This window comes from Mizuhopecten yessoensis, unplaced genomic scaffold (genome assembly GCF_002113885.1).
Source record: "Mizuhopecten yessoensis strain PY_sf001 unplaced genomic scaffold, ASM211388v2 scaffold10779, whole genome shotgun sequence".
Classification (NCBI taxonomy): Eukaryota; Metazoa; Mollusca; class Bivalvia; order Pectinida; family Pectinidae; genus Mizuhopecten; species Mizuhopecten yessoensis.
This window is the reverse complement of record NW_018408717.1, coordinates 76,048-97,991: the sequence shown is the minus strand read 5'-3', so window position 1 is coordinate 97,991 and position 21,944 is coordinate 76,048. Positions and strand designations below refer to the sequence as shown.

At 42.3% G+C, this 21,944-nt stretch overlaps 1 protein-coding gene across 1 annotated transcript; it reads left to right on the top strand.

Moving 5' to 3' along the window:
- The first annotated feature begins 672 nt into the window (after nt 1-672).
- LOC110462392 (sialate O-acetylesterase-like) lies at nt 673-21,867 on the top strand. Its single transcript, XM_021516339.1, has 9 exons — nt 673-804; nt 2,351-2,694; nt 4,282-4,420; nt 4,816-4,990; nt 7,933-8,015; nt 8,288-8,412; nt 13,878-14,035; nt 19,503-19,698; nt 20,210-21,867. Exons 1-9 carry the CDS (start codon nt 744-746, stop codon nt 20,465-20,467), a joined length of 1,539 nt encoding a protein of 512 aa, XP_021372014.1. The 5' UTR covers nt 673-743; the 3' UTR covers nt 20,468-21,867.
- Nucleotides 21,868-21,944: the final 77 nt, after the last annotated feature.

Sequence of the window (21,944 nt, the reverse complement as noted above, 5' to 3'; positions counted from 1 at the left end):
AATAGTCTTCACAACAGCAACCAGGACATACGGGGAGGGGGGAAGGTAATGGTCTTCACAACAGCAACCAGGACATACGGAGAGGGGGGAGGGTAATAGGCTTCACAACAGCAACCAGGACATACGGGGAGGGGGGAAGGTAATGGTCTTCACAACAGTAACCAGGACATACGGAGAGGGGGGAGGGTAATAGGCTTCACAACAGCAACCAGGACATACGGGGAGGGGGGAAGGTAATGGTCTGCACAACCGCAAGCAGGACATACGGGGAGGGGGGAAGGTAATGGTCTGCACAACCGCAAGCAGGACATACGGGGAGGGGGGAAGGTAATGGTCTTCACAACAGCAACCAGGACATACGGGGAGGGGGGAAGGTAATGGTCTTCACAACAGCAACCGTCTCTTGTTAATACGTTATAGTCTGAATAAGATATTTCCAAACAAAAAAAATCAAATTCCAATAAACGTTCCTATCAAATAAACATCAGCGTAATATAAAGTAACTACATGCAAGTGTACAATTGATGTAACAGGTACACCCTTCATACAACTGCGTGGTATCAATTCAGTGTATGTTGGTTCATACATATATACATGCATATATATCTGTCCCCTGCTATCCGCTGACCCCTGCCTCCTGACCTCTGACCAAAGGAATTGCTAGCCCTGACCTAAAGCTACTGATACAGAACAGCCATAGTGTATTATGCCTATGTCGGCTGGCTTGGAAGTATCCCGTTAATATGACATTAGTATTACAAATAGCCTTCGTCCTCTGTATACTGGCAGACAACGCTAGCTCTGGTAAGTCACACTTAGTCCTACTCATCTGTATACTGGTGGACACAGCTCAGGTAAGTCACACTTAGTCCTCCTCCTCTGTATACTGGTGGATACAGGTCAGGTAAGTCACACTTAGTCCTCCTCCTCTGTATACTGGTGGACACAGGTCAGGTTAGTCACACTTAGTCCTACACCTCTGTATACTGGTGGACACAGCTCAGGTAAGTCACACTTAGTCCTCCTCCTCTGTTTACTGGTGAACACAGCTCAGGTAAGTCACACTTAGTCCTCCTCCTCTGTATATTGGTGGACACAGCTCAGGTAAGTCACACTTAGTCCTCTTCCTCTGTATATTGTTGGACACAGTACAGGTAAGTCACACTTAGTCCCCCTTCTCTGTATACGGGTGAACACAGCTCAGGTAAGTCACACTTAGTCCTCCTCCTCTGTTTACTGGTGAACACAGCTCAGTTAAGTCACACTTATTCCTCCTCCTCTGTTTTCTGGTGGACACAGCTCAGGTAAGTCACACTGAGTCCTCCTCCTCTGTATACAGGTGGACACAGCTCGGGTAAGTCACACTTAGTCCTCCTCCTCTGTATACTGGTGGACACAGCTCAGGTAAGTCACACTTAGTCCTCCTCCTCTATATACTGGTGGACACAGCTCATGTAAGTCACACTTAGTCCTCCTCCTCTGTATATTGTTGGACACAGTACAGGTAAGTCACACTTAGTCCTCCTCTTCTGTATACTGGTGGACACAGCTCAGGTAAGTCCCACTTAGTCCTCCTCCTCTGTATACTGGTGGACACAGCTCATGTAAGTCACACTTAGTCCTCCTCCTCTGTATACTGGGGGACACAGCTCAGGTAAGTCACACTTAGGCGTCCTCCTCTGTATACTGGTGGACACAGCTCAGGTAAGTCACACTTAGGCGTCCTCCTCTGTATACGGGTGGACACAGCTCAGGCAAGTCACACTTAGTCCTCCTCTTCTGTATACTGGTGGACACAGCTCAGGTAAGTCGCACTTAGTCCTCCTCCTCTGTATACGGGTGGACACAGCTCAGGTAAGTCACACTAAGTCCTCCTCCTCTGTTTAATGGTGAAAACATCTCAGGTAAGTCACACTTAGTCCTCTTCCTCTGTATACTGGTGGACACAGCTCAGGTAAGTCACACTTAGTCCTCCTCCTCTGTATACTGGTGGACACAGCTCAGGTAAGTCACACTTAGTCCTCCTCCTCTGTATACTGGTGGACACAGCTCAGGTAAGTCACACTTAGGCCTCCTCTGTATACTGGTGAACACAGCTCAGGTAAGACACACTTAGTTTATATATCTGTATAAATGTGATGAGTATGATTTGTGTTTTGCTATTCCACATCGATAGTCCTTTCAAGGTAGTTTATTGTAAGGGAACACCAAAATGTTGACGATGTTTGGCGCAGTATTTGTAGTTGTAGCTTCTGGTTGGTTAAATTAATGTTTTTTTTTTCATAAATGAATAAAGCAAAAAGTGTTTAAATATGACTTTATAAAAGTATACTTTTCTCCTATGCAATAGAGCCAGGTAAGCTTTCCTTCGCCTCGTACTATGGCGACCACATGGTATTACAGCGCGCGCCCCAGCGAGCCGTTGTGTGGGGCTACGCTTCCCTACCCGTGGGATCAGTCAACGTTACGGTGAAGGGGGCAGGAAGTACGATCGGAGTAAACTACACATCACGTGTGTCCCCTCATCCAGAAACTGGCGGGGTATGGAGCGTAACCCTCCGACCCGTAAACGACACTAAACCCTACACTTTGACGCTGGCTGGCCGAGCAGGCACGGAGAAAATCAGCGATGTCTTATTCGGGGACGTATGGCTCTGCTCGGGGCAAAGCAACATGCAGTTCACTGTGAATATGGTAGGCCAGTAATTCCCTCCTCTATGTACCGCTCTTTCTCCCACACTCACTGTAGGTTTCCTCACTCACGAACCTGCTAGGAGTTGGTTAACATTTTTCGTTACCCACTAGCGGGCTACACCCTGGACGTGAATGACCTTTACTTATATTCAAGGTCAGAGGGGTCAAATATGTTTAAAACATTTAAACGACTTCTTCTGAATAACCAAAAGGCCTAAGATGATGCTATTTTGCCAGTAGCATGCTGTTATAAAGGGCTACCAAGTTTGTTCAAATAAATGACCTTGACAAATATTCAAGGTCACAATGGTGAAATATGTTTAAAACCTTTATACAATTTCTCCTCAAAAACCGAAAGTCCTAGGATAGGGATATTTGACCAGTAGCATGCTGGAATAAAGATCTACCAAGTTTGTTCAATGGAATGACCTTGACTTATATTCAAGGTCACATGGGTCAAATATGTTAAAAAACCTTTAAACAACTTCTTCTGAATAACTAAGAGGCTTAGGGATAAGATATATGCCCAGTAGCATGCTGTGATAAAGGGCTACGAAGTTTGTTCAAATGAATGACCTTCGTCCATATTCAAGGTCACAGTGGTCAATATATGTTTAAATCTTTAAATGATTTGTTCTGTATAAATAAAAAGTCCAGGGTAATGATGTTTTGATAGTAGAAGCATGCTGGGTCGTGTTCAACCTAATGTCCTTGTTCGACATTCAAGGTCACGGGCGTCATATGTTTAAATCTTTTAATAGGTTCTTATTAATCAAACACTGATATTCTGCCTGTGGTTGTATTTTAGTCCTCTTTTAAGATTACAAGTGTGAGATTAATACCAGGTGAGCGAGTTAGGCCCCTTGGGCCTTTTGTTATGAATTGGTTTAATTAACCCAATAGTCCATGATTCTGGGACTATACCTGTGTCGAGAATTACATTAAAAAGTTTTACATATATAGGAAAAAAACAGTCAGTAGTAGTTTTCAAATATTCATATGTAGGTATTTATTCTACTAATACTATTCTACTATTAAATTGTACGACGCTGATATGACATTCAATCCCTAGACTCCATTTTTTTTTATATATATATTTGTGGGGGGTTTTGTGGATAATAAAACATTCTATCATCGAAAAGATGTCTGACTACATAAACTCTTATTACACATGATTTATCTAATTAAAGCACAATTCCATCAGTTATACCTTAGGCTTGACGACAAAATGCCTTCTAATAAACGAATCTTAATTAGGCTATCTCTATCAAACACTTTCCCTTTATGATCATCGAATACATTTTTATACTGAAAACTTGAAATATTTAGTTTTTTTATCATTGTTAGACATATATTGAACACGTTGGTGACATACAACGTCTTCTTTAACAATATTATCTCTGATGATACTTTGACTATGGTAACTATGGCCTTGACCTGTTGTCTGTTAACCCTTGACCTCGTGTATACATGTTTATATATATTTAGTAAATATATGACCTTGACCTGTTGTCGGTTAACCTTTGACCTCACGTATACATGTTTATATTTGTATAGCAAATATATGACCTTTGCCTATCAATACAGTCCTATAACGCGTCAGTCCAGCTGGAGGATGTAGCTAACTACACTAGCGTCCGGGTGTTCACGGCACAAGAAGCCACGTCACGTGTCGCGCTTAGAGACTTGAAAGCTGTTTTGGAACCCTGGTCCATCCCCAGCAAAGGTCAGTTACACTGGTTCAATGTCAGATGTTACAATGTTAAAAACAGCTCTGGGAATAGTTTAAACAATGCCGTTTGCAGACGCACTGGTTTTGTTCTATTTCTTGCATAGTTAAACATAATGAAAACTCAAATCTCACCCAGTCTTTTATATTGCACGCGTTTTTTGAACCTGATCATGTAATCTGTCTGCTACATAACAAAGAGTCAATACGGTCTTACATAAGTACAGAGTGGATGGTTCGGTCTCAGAACCATGATGTCCTTATATCAATGACAAACATGACAAGTGCTAATACATTCGTTTGTTGTTGGTAGTTTGTTAGATGTTGTACATATACAAAACTTACGATCAAAAGTTCACTTCTGTAAGAGTATGGTTTCATTGTCTTGACAGCGTCCCTGGAGGGAAGGGAGTTTACGTACTTCTCGGATCTGTGCTGGCTGTACGGCAGATATCTACATGACCATCTCATGTACCCGATTGGTTTAATCGATACCACGTGGGGTGAAACCGCCATTGAGCAGTGGACGTCTTCTGCCGTACTGAAGAAATGCAACGTTACCCCCAAGTATGGCCGTCTGCAATTTCATATACGGATTGAACGGCGTTTTTTAATTTTCATGACGGTATGAACGTAAATCGGTTACATCCATATTGCGCTAGGCCTTCATGTTTAACAACGGGCACTTCGCGATCGTCCGAGCAGTGCGAGCCGATATGGCAACCCATGGACGGAAAGTACGGGAAAATGAGAGTGCATTAGTTCTATGCTATATGAAGGCTTCAAAAACTTTCGTCCTTCCGATCGTACAGGCTCTCAAAAAACGGCAACTTGTGTTGCCCGTGCCTGCATTGATGTTCTTTTTTTGCACAAACAATTAATTTGACATTTTGAACGAATATGTTGTATTTTTGTCGTATCTCCGGCAGATTTTTATATTCAGAAACAATTCTACGTTACTTTTACAAGTCGATGTTACTGATGAAATCCTTCGATGTCCTACATATTATTTTGATTTTTTCATTTTTTTCGAACTGAAAATTGTTTCTATGTAGTACGTGCTCTTGGTTATTTGTCTTTAGCTTCAAAATAGCATCAATTGATACTGATAAGTCCGTATATATATTTACTAGGCATATGACGTTCACAACATGTGACGCGACTGTGACGTCACTATTAACACGCGTCATCGTAGTGTTGACAATACATTCACTGAAACTACATCTTTGATGTAGTACACGTATTTCGTGCATTTACTTTTAAAAAAGTCCTTCTGAAGTCATTTTAACACAAGTTCAAATACAAAGAAATGTTCTTTCTGAATTTTTCAGCAAACACAAAGAGAATTTTTCTTCTGAATTTTCATTTCGGAATATTGTCATAGTTTTCCTTTACCTAATTTTTAAGAACATGATTTATTTTTCAAATGGGCATTTTGCTGTGCCATCTGCTTCTTCACCTTTCCAAATCATTTTAGAGAAAAATCTGCAGTAAATTCTCTTACAGTAAATGATTTACAAATCAGAATATTTTAATAAAGAAAATATTTGTCCCTTGAAAAATGGAATGGAGTAATAACAGATACAAACAGATATAAACAATAGATAGAAGTACAAAATATCCCAATATGGACGGCTGATCGATTTTTGTTACATTTAAATATATCCCTCTGAATATCGCCAATACTTGATTTGCAAGTATTTCTGAGGTGCTTTGAAAACAACGAACCAGGGCAGATCCATTGCGGCAGGGTTCAATATGGGGTAAAGGCACCTTAGGGGGGACCGGGACAAGCTCGGCCCTGGGGTAACTCCGGCACCTTAGGGGGGACCGGGACAAGCTCGGCCCTGGGGTAACTCCGGCCACTCCTGGTATTTTTGGTATTGAGCAAATATTTACAACTTTGAGGATCTAAGCAGTGCAGTTCACTAGGCAGGACACTCAATCGAAAAAAATCGCGGGAAACTATAAATTTAGATTACTAAAAGCGAGAAAATCTTTTTTTGGGAGGGTAGAAAGAAAATTACGACCTCGCTTATTTCTAGTTTTGTAAACTTTCTGTAAACCGAAATGCTACTTATTGATGCCATACGTGTAACAAACCAGCTTCACATGATGGCATACATAAAAGCCTAGCATTGAGTTTTGTATTGCTATGATATACAGATTTCTTAAAATATCAATTTGGGTCAGGTTCGTTCCATGACACAGGGCAGGTTCGGCCCATGCCATACTAGGGAAGCTGTGAAATTAGCGGGAAAGTAGGACGTTGCATGCTTTATGACGTCAAAAATATGCTAATTCCAGTGTGGGCCGAACTTAATTACCCCAGACACCCTGTCCGAAGTTACCCCAAGGCGGTGCACATTAGGCCATACACTCTTCCGACCGTAAAGACTTAAATTAATTTTCAAATACGGACATGTTTGCCATTCTGTAGTTTTATGAAGGGCATAGAATTTCTCTTCCGAATGGTTAATTTTAACAAATGCTGTCCAGAAAACTTTAATGAAAATGGGCCAAACTTGCCCTGTCTACCCGATATTTTGAAAGAAAATCCAACGGGCTGGCAGGGGTTTGGGGAGGGTTGAGGAATCCTTAGCTATCCCCCCCCCCCAACAAATATATAATTATGTAGGATAGTTCCTACATTGAAGTATGCAAGGATTGGATTCTAACTATTCTACCGACTGTACATAAAATGAAACAGTTAAATTATGCAGAAAAATGTATTTGCATGTGTGCCCTCTGATTAGGTCTGACCTATTTCATATTATGGATGAAACCGATTTGCGTTCATACCGACATGGAAATTTAAAAAACGCCGTTCATTCCATATAATTACATTTTAACTATAGAACAATTGTTAATTATAATTTATTTGTTCTTGAAGGATTTATTTATTTACTGCGTTTTGTTTATGTTTCGTTCTTTAAACGACATTGGTGGAACAGCCCTTTTTAAATAAAATTGGCGCCAATAATTAACCGCAGTGATATGAGCGTTTGACGCAGGGGCATTCGAAGCGAAGTGACAAGACTTGCATTAAACAAGGTTAATCTATGACGTAATAAGTATATCACGTGTTATGTAACGTGAGTTATTGTTTTCATACTTAAATGAAATGCATCTGCTGGTAATGTTCATATAGAGGGTTGCAGCGCAAATGTAAATATATCTATACAATATATCTATACCATATATCTATACAATATATCTATACCATATATCTATACAATATATCTATACAATATATCTATGCAATATATCTATACCATATATCTATACACACCTTTATATCTTTGTACTGATACATGATGATGGACCTAGAGTCTTTGAGGGAACTCTTACTTACGTCAAACAACCAGCCTAATGGATTAAAAGGCTTGCTATATTGCAGTTTACTCGTGTAAAGTATTTTATATAATATAAACGTTACAGGTAGTTTAAGTCGTAAAACAACAAAAATAGTCCGGAGGAAAGTCACCGTATCTTTGTTAATGTTACAGGCCTCTACATGACTCGGAGCTGTGGAACGCCATGATCAGTCCGTTCGCCAGCATGTCCCTGTATGGCGTCATCTGGTACCAAGGTTTGTAAGACCATCATCGTTATCGACAGTGTATGTTTCTCCTCATGTTCATTCTGTCTCTCCCGATCCTTCATCATTTACTGCTCTTTCTATCCTATATTATTTATATTGCTCTAAATGCTGATAGAAATGGCAGATTGTCTGCAAAGAGTAGCAAAGCATTGCTTTGTTTTAAACATGTAATAAGATCTTTTACTAGCCCCGTGTATTTGTATAATGTGACTGTATAAAGAAGAGTGATACATTATCAGTATACCCGTGTTGACCTCCAGGGGAATCCAACGCCCCGGAACCCAGTACGTACAACTGCACGTTCCCGGGAATGATTGAGGATTGGCGCAAGCATTTCTCATCCAACAGTGATACCAGGCCAGAATTCCCTTTCGGGTTTGTGCAGGTAAAGTCTTCCCTTTTAGTTTTGTCTATAAAACGTCTTTCCCTTAGTAATAAAAGCGGTTTGTAGGCATCATTTCTTCCCAAACTAACGAATTGTTCCGGAAACCTATCTCTCTAAACTAAAAGTATTGTACAGGTAGGTAATTTTCTTAGTTCAATCTCTGTTTGGCAGTATCTTCTTGGTCATTCCTCTCGGTGCTTTACGTTGATACAGTAACATCTTTGTGTTGCTGTGATATAGGTAACGTCCTGCCTTAAGCCTGGTGCAAGTAAAGGTAACGTCCTGCCTTAAGCCCGGTGCAAGTAAAGGTAACGTCCTCCCTTAAGCCTGGTGTAGGAATAGGTAACGTCCTGCCTTTAGCCTGGTGCAAGTAAAGGTAATGTCCTGACTTAAGCCTGGTGCAAGTAAAGGTAACGTCCTGCCATTAGACTGGTGCAAGTAAAGGTAACGTCCTGCCTTAAGCCCGGTGCAAGTATAGGCAACGTCCTGCCTTAAGCCTGGTGCAAGTAAAGGTAACGACCTGCCTTTAGCCTGGTGCAAGTAAAGGTAATGTCCTGACTTAAGCCTGGTGCAAGTATAGGTCACGTCCTGCCTTAAGCCCGGTGCAAGTATAGGTAACGTCCTGCCTTAAGCCTGGTGCAAGTATAGGTAACGTCCTGCCTTAAGCCCGGTGCAAGTAAAGGTAACGTCCTCCCTTAAGCCTGGTGTAGGAATAGGTAACGTCCTGCCTTTAGCCTGGTGCAAGAATAGGTAATGTCCTGACTTAAGCCTGGTGCAAGAAAAGGTAACGTCCTGCCTTTAGCCTGGTGCAAGTACAAGTAACGTCCTGCCTTTAGCCTGGTGCAAGTACAAGTAACGTCCTGCCTTTAGCCTGGTGCAAGTACAAGTAACGTCCTGCCTTTAGCCTGGTGCAAGTATAGGTAACGTCCTGTGATGCAAGTATAGGTAATGTCCTGACTTAAGCCTGGTGCAAGTAAAGGTAACGTCCTGCCATTAGACTGGTGCAAGTAAAGGTAACGTCCTGCCTTAAGCCCGGTGCAAGTAAAGGTAACGTCCTCCCTTAAGCCTGGTGTAGGAATAGGTAACGTCCTGCCTTTAGCCTGGTGCAAGTATAGGTAACGTCCTGTGATGCAAGTATAGGTAATGTCCTGACTTAAGCCTGGTGCAAGTATAGGTCACGTCCTGCCTTAAGCCCGGTGCAAGTATAGGTAACGTCCTGCCTTAAGCCTGGTGCAAGTAAAGGTAACGTCCTGCCTTAAGCCTGGTGTAGGAATAGGTAACGTCCTGCCTTTAGCCTGGTGCAAGTATAGGTAATGTCCTGACTTAAGCCTGGTGCAAGTATAGGTAACGTCCTGCCTTTAGCCTGGTGCAAGTATAGGTAACGTCCTGCCTTAAGCCTGGTGCAAGTAAAGGTAACGTCCTGCCTTTAGCCTGGTGCAAGTATAGGTAATGTCCTGACTTAAGCCTGGTGCAAGTATAGGTAACGTCCTGCCTTAAGCCTGGTGCAAGTATAGGTAACGTCCTGCCTTAAGCCTGGTGCAAGTAAAGGTAACGTCCTGCCTTTAGCCTGGTGTAAGTATAGGTAATGTCCTGACTTAAGCCTGGTGCAAGTAAAGGTAACGTCCTGCCTTTAGCCTGGTGCAAGTATAGGTAATGTCCTGACTTAAGCCTGGTGCAAGTATAGGTAACGTCCTGCCTTAAGCCTGGTGCAAGTATAGGTAACGTCCTGCCTTAAGCCTGGTGCAAGTATAGGTAACGTCCTGCCTTAAGCCTGGTGCAAGTAAAGGTAACGTCCTGCCTTTAGCCTGGTGTAAGTATAGGTAATGTCCTGACTTAAGCCTGGTGCAAGTAAAGGTAACGTCCTGCCTTTAGCCTGGTGCAAGTATAGGTAATGTCCTGACTTAAGCCTGGTGCAAGTATAGGTAACGTCCTGCCTTTAGCCTGGTGCAAGTATAGGTAACGTCCTGCCTTTAGCCTGGTGCAAGTATAGGTAACGTCCTGTCTTGCAAGTATAGGTAATGTCCTGACTTAAGCCTGGTGCAAGTATAGGTAACGTCCTGCCTTTAGCCTGGTGCAAGTATAGGTAACGTCCTGCCTTTAGCCTGGTGCAAGTATAGGTAACGTCCTGCCTTTAGCCTGGTGCAAGTATAGGTAACGTCCTGCCTTTAGCCTGGTGCAAGTATAGGTAACGTCCTGCCTTTAGCCTGGTGCAAGTATAGGTAACGTCCTGCCTTTAGCCTGGTGCAAGTATAGGTAACGTCCTGCCTTTAGCCTGGTGCAAGTATAGGTAACGTCCTGCCTTTAGCCTGGTGCAAGGATAGGTAACGTCCTGCCTTTAGCCTGGTGCAAGGATAGGTAACGTCCTGCCTTTAGCTTGGTGCAAATATAGGTAACGTTCTGCCTTTAGCCTGGTGCAAGAATAGGTAACGTCCTGCCTTTAGCCTGGTGCAAGGATAGGTAACGATCTGTGGTGCAAGTATAGGTAACTGCCTTTAGCCTGGTGCAAGTACATGTAACGTCCTGCCTTTAGCCTGGTGCAAGTATAGGTAACGTCCTGTCTTTCGCCTGGTGCAAGTATAGGTAACGTTCTGTGGTGCAAGTAAAGGTAACGTCCTGGCTTTAGCCTGGTGCAATTATAGGTACCGTCCTGCCTTTAGCCTGGTGCAAGTACATGTAACGTCCTGCCTTTAGCCTGGTGCAAGTATAGGTAACGTCCTGTCTTTCGCCTGGTGCAAGTATAGGTGACGTTCTGTGGTGCAAGTAAAGGTAACGACCTGGCTTTAGCCTGGTGCAATTATAGGTCCCGTCCTGCCTTTAGCCTGGTGCAAGTTCATGTAACGTCCTGCCTTTAGCCTGGTGGAAGAATAGGTAACGTCCTGCCTTTAGCCTGGTGCAAGGATAGGTAACGTTCTCCCATTAGCCTGGTGCAAGTATAGGTAACGTTCTGTGGTGCAAGTAAAGGTAACGTCCTGCCTTTAGCCTGGTGCAAGGATAGTGCAAGTATAGGTAACTGCCTTTAGCCTGGTGCCAGTACATGTGACGTCCTGCCTTTAGCCTGGTGGATGTATAGGTAACGTCCTTCCTTTAGCCTGGTGCAAGTATAAGTAACGTCCTGCCTTTAGCCTGGTGCAAGTAGAGGTAACGTCCTGCCTTTAGCCTGGTACAAGTATAGGTACCGTCCTGCCTTTAGTCTGGTGCAAGTATAGGTAACGTGGTGCAAGTATAGGTAACTGCCTTTAGCCTGGTGCAAGTACATGTGACGTCCTGCCTTTAGCCTGGTGGATGTATAGGTAACGTCCTTCCTTTAGCCTGGTGCAAGTATAGGTAACGTCCAGCCTTAAGCCAGGTGCAAGTAAAGGTAACGTCCTACCTTTAGCCTGGTGCAAGTATAGGTAACGTCCAGCCTTAAGCCAGGTGCAAGTAAAGGTAACGTCCTACCTTTAGCCTTGTGCAAGTATAAGTAACGTCCTGCCTTTAGCCTGGTGCAAGTATAAGTAACGTCCTGCTTTTAGCCTGGTGCAAGTATAACTAACGTCCTGCCTTTAGCCTGGTGCAAGGATATGTAACGTCCTGCCTTTAGCCTGGTGCAAGTATAAGTAACGTCCTGCCTTTAGCTTGGTGCAAGTATAGGTAACGTTCTGCCTTTAGCCTGGTGCAAGTATAGGTAACGTTCTGTGGTTCAAGTAAAGGTAACGTCCTGCCTTTAGCCTGGTGCGAGCAAAGGTAACGTCCTGCCTTTAGCATGGTGCAAGTATACGTCCTACCTTTAGCCTTGTGCAAGTATAAGAAAGGTAACGTCCTACCTTTAGCCTGGTGCAAGTATAAGTAACGTCCTGCCTTTAGCTTGGTGCAAGTATAGGTAACGTTCTGCCTTTAGCCTGGTGCAAGTAAAGGTAACGTCCTGCCTTTAGCACGGTGGAAGGATAGGTAACGTCCTGCCTTAAGCCGGGTGCAAGTAAAGGTAACGTCCTGCCTTTAGCTTGGTGCAAGTAAAGGTAACGTCCTGCCTTAAGCCGGGTGCAAGTAAAGGTAACGTTCTACCTTTAGCCTGGTGCAAGTATAAGTAGCGTCCTGCCTTTAGCCTGGTGCAAGGATAGGTAACGTCCTGCCTTAAGCTGGGTGCAAGTAAAGGTAACGTCCTGCCTTTAGCCTGGTGCGAGCAAAGGTAACGTCCTGCCTTTAGCATGGTGCAAGTAAAGGTAACGTCCTGCCTTAAGCCGGGTGCAAGTAAAGGTAACGTCCTGCCTTTAGCCTGGTGCAAGTATAAGTAACGTCCTGACTTTAGCCTGGTGCAAGGAAAGGTAACATCCTGCCTTTAGCTTGGTGCAAGGATAGGTAGCGGCCTGCCTTTAGCCTGGTGCAAGGATAGGTAACGTCCTGCCTTTAGCTGGGTGCAAGTAAAGGTAACGTTCTACCTTTAGCCTGGTGCAAGTATAAGTAACGTCCTGCCTTTAGCCTGGTGCAAGTATAAGTAACGTCCTGTGGTGCAAGTATAGGTAACGTCCTGTGGTGCAAGTATAGGTAACATCCTGACTTTAGCCTGGTGCAAGGATAGGAAACGTCCTGCCTTTAGCCTGGTGCAAGTATAGGTAACGTCCTGTGGTGCAAGTATAGGTAACGTCCTACCTTTAGCCTGGTGCAAGTATAAGTAACGTCCTGCCTTTAGCCTGGTGCAAGGATAGGTAACGTCCTGCCTTTAGCCTGGTGCAAGTATAAGTAACGTCCTGCCTTTAGCCTGGTGCAAGTACATGTAACGTCCTGCCTTTAGCCTGGTGCAAGTATAAGTAACGTCCTGCCTTTAGCCTGGTGCAAGTATAGGTAACGTCCTGCCTTTAGCCTGGTGCAAGTATAAGTAACGTCCTGCCTTTAGCCTGGTGCAAGGATAGGTAACGTCCTGCCTTTAGCCTGGTGCAAGTATAAGTAACGTCCTGACTTTAGCCTGGTGCAAGTAAAGGTAACGTCCTACCTTTAGCCTGGTGCAAGTATTAATAACGTCCTGCCTTTAGCCTGGTGCAAGGATAGGTAACGTCCTGCCTTTAGCCTGGTACAAGTATAGGTAACGTCCTGCCTTTAGTCTGGTGCAAGTATAGGTAACGTCCTGTGGTGCAAGTATAGGTAACGTCCTACCTTTAGCCTGGTGCAAGTATAAGTAACGTCCTGCCTTTAGACTGGTGCAAGTACATGTAACGTCCTGCCTTTAGCCTGGTGCAAGTATAAGTAACGTCCTGCCTTTAGACTGGTGCAAGTACATGTAACGTCCTGCCTTTAGCCTGGTGCAAGTAAAGGTAACGTCCTACCTTTAACCTGGTGCAAGTATTAATAACGTCCTGCCTTTAGCCTGGTGCAAGTATAGGTAACGTCCTGCATTTAGCCTGGTGCAAGTAATGTCATGTTTCAGACTTAATACAAGTAACACAAGGTCATGCTGATGGTAAATTTGAACTATTTAATTTTCGGCTGTCTAGCTAGGTCCCAATCATAATGACTCTAGCATCACCGCTGGATTTCCAGACATTCGATGGCATCAGACTGCTGATGTGGGCTATGTTCCGAACACGCTCATGCCGAACACATTTATGGCGGTGGCGATGGACCTGCCCGACTTCAAGTCTCCCTGGGATAGGTGAGTATATATACATTATGTTTAAATTCAGCAATTATTCAGTTATAGTTTTACAGTTCATGGTTTCCGTCTGCGGGACATATTGTGAAGTGTATAACGGTATCCATCTACTGGGCCTACTGTGAAGTGTATGACGGTATCCATCTACTGGACATAGTGTGAAGTGTATGACGGTATCTATCTACTGGGCATATTGTGAAGTGTATGACCGTACCATCTACTGGGCATATTGTGAAGTGTATGACGGTACCATCTACTGGGCATATTGTGAAGTGTATGACAGTATCTATCTACTGGACATATTGTGAAGTTTATAACAGTATCCATCTACTGGGCATAGTGTGAAGTGTATGACGGTACCATCTACTGGACATATTGTGAAGTGTATAACGGTACCATCTACTGGACATATTGTGAAGTGTATGATGGTATATATCTACTGGACATATTGTGAAGTGTATGACGGTATCCATCTACTGGACATATTGTGAAGTGTATGACGGTATCCATCTACTGGGCATATTGTGAAGTGTATGACCGTACCATCTACTGGGCATATTGTGAAGTGTATGACGGTGTCCATCTACTGGACATGTTGTGAAGTGTATGACGGTATCCATCTACAGGACATATTGTGAAGTGTATGACGGTATCTATCTACTGTGCATATTATGAAGTGTATGACGGTATCTATCTACTGGGCATATTGTGAGGTGTATGACGGTATCTATCTACTGTGCATATTGTGAAGTGTATGACGGGATCTATCTACTGGGCATATTGTGAAGTGTATGACGGTATCCATCTACTGGACATGTTGTGAAGTGTATGACGGTATCTATCTACTGGGCATATTGTGAAGTGTATGACGGTACCATCTAATGGGCATGTTGTGAAGTGTATGACGGTATCTATCTACTGGACATATTGTGAAGTGTATAACGGTATCCATCTACTGGGCATAGTGTGAAGTGTATGACGGTATCCATCTCCTGGACATATTGTGAAGTGTATGACGGTATCCATCTACTGGACATATTGCGAAGTGAATGACGGTACCATCTACTGGACATATTGTGAAGTGTACAACGGTACCATCTACTGGACATATTGTGAAGTGTATGACGGTATCCATCTACTGGGCATAGTGTGAAGTGTATGACGGTATCTATCTACGGGGCATATTTTGAAGGGTATGACGGTATCGATCTCCTGGACATATTGTGAAGGGTATGACGGTATCTATCTACTGGGCAAATTGTGAAGTGTATGACGGTATCAGCTACTGGACATATTGTGAAGTGTAAGACGGTACCATCTACTGGGCATATTGCATGACGGTACCATATGTGTATGACGGTATCTATCTACTGGGCAAATTGTGAAGTGTATGACGGTATCAGCTACTGGACATATTGTGAAGTGTATGACGGTATCATCTACTGGACATATTGTGAAGTGTATGACGGTATATATCTACTGGGCATATTGTGAAGTGTATGACGGTACCATCTACTGGGCATATTGCATGACGGTACCATATGTAGCAGTATCCACCTCTGGTATTTATTGTAGCAGTATCCATCCCTGGTATTTATTGTAGCAGTATGTATGACGGTATATATCTACTGGGCATATTGTGATGTGTATGACGGTACCATCTAATGGGCATGTTGTGAAGTGTATGACGGTACCATCTACTGGGTGACGGTATCCATCTACTGGACATATTGCATGACGGTACCATATGTAGCATTATCCACCTCTGGTATTTATTGGAGCAGTATCCATCCCTGGTGGGGGTTGTAGCAGTATCCATCCCTGGTATCTATTGTAGCAGTATCCATCGCTGGTATTTATTGTAGCTGTATCCATCCCTGGTATTTATTGTAGCAGTATCCATCCCTGGTATTTATTGTAGCAGTATCCATCCCTGGTATTTATTGTAGCAGTATCCATCCCTGGTATTTATTGTAGCAGTATCCATCCCTGGTATTTATTGTAGCAGTATCCATCCCTGGTATTTATTGTAGCAGTATCCATCCCTGGTATTTATTGTAGCAGTATCCATCCCTGGTATTTATTGTAGCAGTATCCATCCCTGGTATTTATTGTAGCAGTATCCATCCCTGGTATTTATTGTAGCAGTATCCATCCCTGGTATTTATTGTAGCAGTATCCATCCCTGGTATTTATTGTAGCAGTATCCATCCCTGGTATTTATTGTAGCAGTATCCATCCCTGGTATTTATTGTAGCAGTATCCATCCCTGGTATTTATTGTAGCAGTATCCATCCCTGGTATTTATTGTAGCAGTATCCATCCCTGGTATTTATTGTAGCAGTATCCATCCCTGGTATTTATTGTAGCAGTATCCATCCCTGGTATTTATTGTAGCAGTATCCATCCCTGGTATTTATTGTAGCAGTATCCATCCCTGGTATTTATTGTAGCAGTATCCATCCCTGGTATTTATTGTAGCAGTATCCATCCCTGGTATTTATTGTAGCAGTATCCATCCCTGGTATTTATTGTAGCAGTATCCATCCCTGGTATTTATTGTAGCAGTATCCATCCCTGGTATTTATTGTAGCAGTATCCATCCCTGGTATTTATTGTAGCAGTATCCATCCCTGGTATTTATTGTAGCAGTATCCATCCCTGGTATTTATTGTAGCAGTATCCATCCCTGGTATTTATTGTAGCAGTATCCATCCCTGGTATTTATTGTAGCAGTATCCATCCCTGGTATTTATTGTAGCAGTATCCATCCCTGGTATTTATTGTAGCAGTATCCATCCCTGGTATTTATTGTAGCAGTATCCATCCCTGGTATTTATTGTAGCAGTATCCATCCCTGGTATTTATTGTAGCAGTATCCATCCCTGGTATTTATTGTAGCAGTATCCATCCCTGGTATTTATTGTAGCAGTATCCATCCCTGGTATTTATTGTAGCAGTATCCATCCCTGGTATTTATTGTAGCAGTATCCATCCCTGGTATTTATTGTAGCAGTATCCATCCCTGGTATTTATTGTAGCAGTATCCATCCCTGGTATTTATTGTAGCAGTATCCATCCCTGGTATTTATTGTAGCAGTATCCATCCCTGGTATTTATTGTAGCAGTATCCATCCCTGGTATTTATTGTAGCAGTATCCATCCCTGGTATTTATTGTAGCAGTATCCATCCCTGGTATTTATTGTAGCAGTATCCATCCCTGGTATTTATTGTAGCAGTATCCATCCCTGGTATTTATTGTAGCAGTATCCATCCCTGGTATTTATTGTAGCAGTATCCATCCCTGGTATTTATTGTAGCAGTATCCATCCCTGGTATTTATTGTAGCAGTATCCATCCCTGGTATTTATTGTAGCAGTATCCATCCCTGGTATTTATTGTAGCAGTATCCATCCCTGGTATTTATTGTAGCAGTATCCATCCCTGGTATTTATTGTAGCAGTATCCATCCCTGGTATTTATTGTAGCAGTATCCATCCCTGGTATTTATTGTAGCAGTATCCATCCCTGGTATTTATTGTAGCAGTATCCATCCCTGGTATTTATTGTAGCAGTATCCATCCCTGGTATTTATTGTAGCAGTATCCATCCCTGGTATTTATTGTAGCAGTATCCATCCCTGGTATTTATTGTAGCAGTATCCATCCCTGGTATTTATTGTAGCAGTATCCATCCCTGGTATTTATTGTAGCAGTATCCATCCCTGGTATTTATTGTAGCAGTATCCATCCCTGGTATTTATTGTAGCAGTATCCATCCCTGGTATTTATTGTAGCAGTATCCATCCCTGGTATTTATTGTAGCAGTATCCATCCCTGGTATTTATTGTAGCAGTATCCATCCCTGGTATTTATTGTAGCAGTATCCATCCCTGGTATTTATTGTAGCAGTATCCATCCCTGGTATTTATTGTAGCAGTATCCATCCCTGGTATTTATTGTAGCAGTATCCATCCCTGGTATTTATTGTAGCAGTATCCATCCCTGGTATTTATTGTAGCAGTATCCATCCCTGGTATTTATTGTAGCAGTATCCATCCCTGGTATTTATTGTAGCAGTATCCATCCCTGGTATTTATTGTAGCAGTATCCATCCCTGGTATTTATTGTAGCAGTATCCATCCCTGGTATTTATTGTAGCAGTATCCATCCCTGGTATTTATTGTAGCAGTATCCATCCCTGGTATTTATTGTAGCAGTATCCATCCCTGGTATTTATTGTAGCAGTATCCATCCCTGGTATTTATTGTAGCAGTATCCATCCCTGGTATTTATTGTAGCAGTATCCATCCCTGGTATTTATTGTAGCAGTATCCATCCCTGGTATTTATTGTAGCAGTATCCATCCCTGGTATTTATTGTAGCAGTATCCATCCCTGGTATTTATTGTAGCAGTATCCATCCCTGGTATTTATTGTAGCAGTATCCATCCCTGGTATTTATTGTAGCAGTATCCATCCCTGGTATTTATTGTAGCAGTATCCATCCCTGGTATTTATTGTAGCAGTATCCATCCCTGGTATTTATTGTAGCAGTATCCATCCCTGGTATTTATTGTAGCAGTATCCATCCCTGGTATTTATTGTAGCAGTATCCATCCCTGGTATTTATTGTAGCAGTATCCATCCCTGGTATTTATTGTAGCAGTATCCATCCCTGGTATTTATTGTAGCAGTATCCATCCCTGGTATTTATTGTAGCAGTATCCATCCCTGGTATTTATTGTAGCAGTATCCATCCCTGGTATTTATTGTAGCAGTATCCATCCCTGGTATTTATTGTAGCAGTATCCATCCCTGGTATTTATTGTAGCAGTATCCATCCCTGGTATTTATTGTAGCAGTATCCATCCCTGGTATTTATTGTAGCAGTATCCATCCCTGGTATTTATTGTAGCAGTATCCATCCCTGGTATTTATTGTAGTAGTATCCACCCCTGGTATTTATTGTAGTAGTATCCACCCCTGGTAATTATTGTAGCAGTATCCATCCCTGGTTTTTATTGTAGCAGTATCCATCCCTGGTTTTTATTGTAGCAGTATCCATCCCTGGTTTTTATTGTAGCAGTATCCACCCCTGGTATTTATTGTAGCAGTATCCACCCCTGGTATTTATTGTAGTAGTATCCACCCCTGGTATTTATTGTGAGTAACTGCATTTACCCCCAGAATTAATTGTGCTTTATATAAAAGTATCCAACCCCCGGATTTGTTGCCTTAGTAAAACAGTATTCACCCGGGACATATTTTATTGTGTAAAACAGTATTCACCTCCGGGACATATTTTATTGTGTAAAAAAGTATTCACACCCGGTATTTAATGTATTGTGTATAACGGTATTCACCCGGGACATATTTTATTGTGTAAAACAGTATTCAACCCCGGGACATATTTTACTGTGTAAAAAAGTATTCACCCCCGGTATTTAATGTATTGTGTAAAACAGTATTCACCCCCGGGATAAAGACACTGTCGCCAGACGACTGGTGATGGCAGCCATGTCAGTTGCCTACAATCTGACAATGGGAGAGATACAGGGGCCCTTTCCCGAATCCTTCCAAGTGGACAGCGCCTACATGACGCTCTACGTTAGGTACACCAACACAGTTCTGGCGCCCATCAGGTCTAATCATGGGTTCGAGGTGAGTGATTAACTTCAGGTACTTAACCTTAAGTCTGATCCACACAACATTGACTGTACATCAATCTGTATGTGGTCAAACGCGTGAGACTTCACATTTATTAACATGGACAATGTTCAATAACAATATCGCTCGGTTGCTGGTTTAATGCTTATTCTGAGTCAAATGAAACAATGCCGAGCCGCGAAGTGGGTCATTCCGTTTCTTGTATCAGGAGATTTTTTTGTTTTTTTTTCAATTGGTTAAAACAATGTTTTCTCTTACATTATTATGCTCATTATTCACACACAAAAACACCCTTATTCACACACAAAAACACCCTTATTCACACACAAAAACACCATTATTCACACACAAAACCACCCTTATTCACACACAAAAACACCCTTATTCACACACAAAAACACCCTTATTCATACACAAAAACACCCTTATTCACACACAAAAACATCCGATACAGTTTTCAAATGGTTTGAAATTTTCATCAAAATTTTGTCCTTCCACTTTCCAGGTGATTTGCTCGCCGTTTGGCAAATACGTCAGGTCCAATCACGTGCATGATGACGCCACCTGGTCCTCCGTACCGATAATTCAATCAGATAACACTGCCATCACTCTGGACCTCCAACAGGCATGCGCGAACCAAACTGTGGCAGGAGTACGCTACGCTTGGCGGGAATCTCCGTGTGAATACAAATCATGCGCAATATATTCGCAATATACCGATCTTCCGGCCCCGCCCTATCTCGTAGTGGGATATCTGCCTTAGAGGTGTCTTGTTGTTGACATTTATACTAACACAAAACGTGGTTAACATGAATCCCTGTCATGAATATTAACTTCTAGAGGTGTCTTCTTTAGAAAACAAACTGCATGCGCACTTCACTGCCGTGTGACTGTTTCCCGTATACCCGAAACTAAGGAAACTCATTTTTTACGCTAATATTATATTGTATAAATAATTCATGTACTACTGTTTTAATTTGGGCTCATTGTTAGGTTTAGAAACGGGTTTAGTACATTTTTAATTTTTAATTATTGAAGAGCTTTGCGCTTTATCTTTAAGATAACACAAACAAAATCAATAACGTAAGCGTCATTGTTAACATGCTTTTCAATTATTTCAGAAAGCATTGTTCCATAATGTCTTTAATGTGTTAAACCAATGGATAAATCAAGAAATTAATAAGAAATAAACACAGGTTATAGGCCTAATAGCATGATAATATTTAATCAGTTGTTTAACTAGATTAATAAAAAGTGACATGTTTACAATACAGTATACATAATAATGTAAATCACTAACGTGTGTATCCGTTGTTTGAATGTGACTCAATAACTGTTCAGGAGATTGTTATAATTATTGCTAAAAAATATAAACATCGCTTGTAAGCAAGATGGAACTAATAGTAGATCTGGTATGTAGGATGATTGTTTAGATAAGGATATCATTTTATATGGTCTGGATTGTTGTCACTGACAAATTAATACAGCATATGTTATGTGACACACGTACATCTGTCACGTGTCCAAGCTGTGTGACACACGTACGTCTGTCACGTGTCCAAGCTGTGTAATACACGTACATCTGTCACGTGTCCAAGCTGTGAGACACACGTACATCTGTCACGTGTCCAAGCTGTAAGATACACGTACATCTTTCACGTGTCCAAGCTGTGTGATACACGTACATCTGTCACGTGTCCAAGCTGTGTGCCACACGTACACCTGTCACGTGTCCAAGCTGTGTAAGACACTTACATCTGTCACGTGTCCAAGCTGCATGCCACGTGTTTCTATCACGTATTGAGGTTTATTTGAACATGAACAGAAGTTGCAATTGTAGTGTTAACTGTAAAGGCTGCACGAGTTGCGCCCGTTTACTTGCATTCAGACATTGGTAATCGAACGCACCTATGGGAAGTGGGGATGTCACTTCCGGTTTAGACATGGAGTAAATGGTTTGAGTTTACGCATGGTGTTATAGTAATCGTATTAATACTCTATGATAGACACTTCAGCAATCATAGAACGCAGGCATTGGAAATGAAACGACATAAACCACATGACTTGATGACGTTGTACGTAGACCTACTCCCATAACATGAGAGGCCGCTGGTCGGCCTTTTTTCAATCGGATATGATTTTGCCGACTGCGACCTCTCATTTCCGAAGCACTAATTCTTTGATGCAGTTTCCGCCCGAAATCCGGGCGGAACAAAATCGGCTTGAAAAACTCATTAACG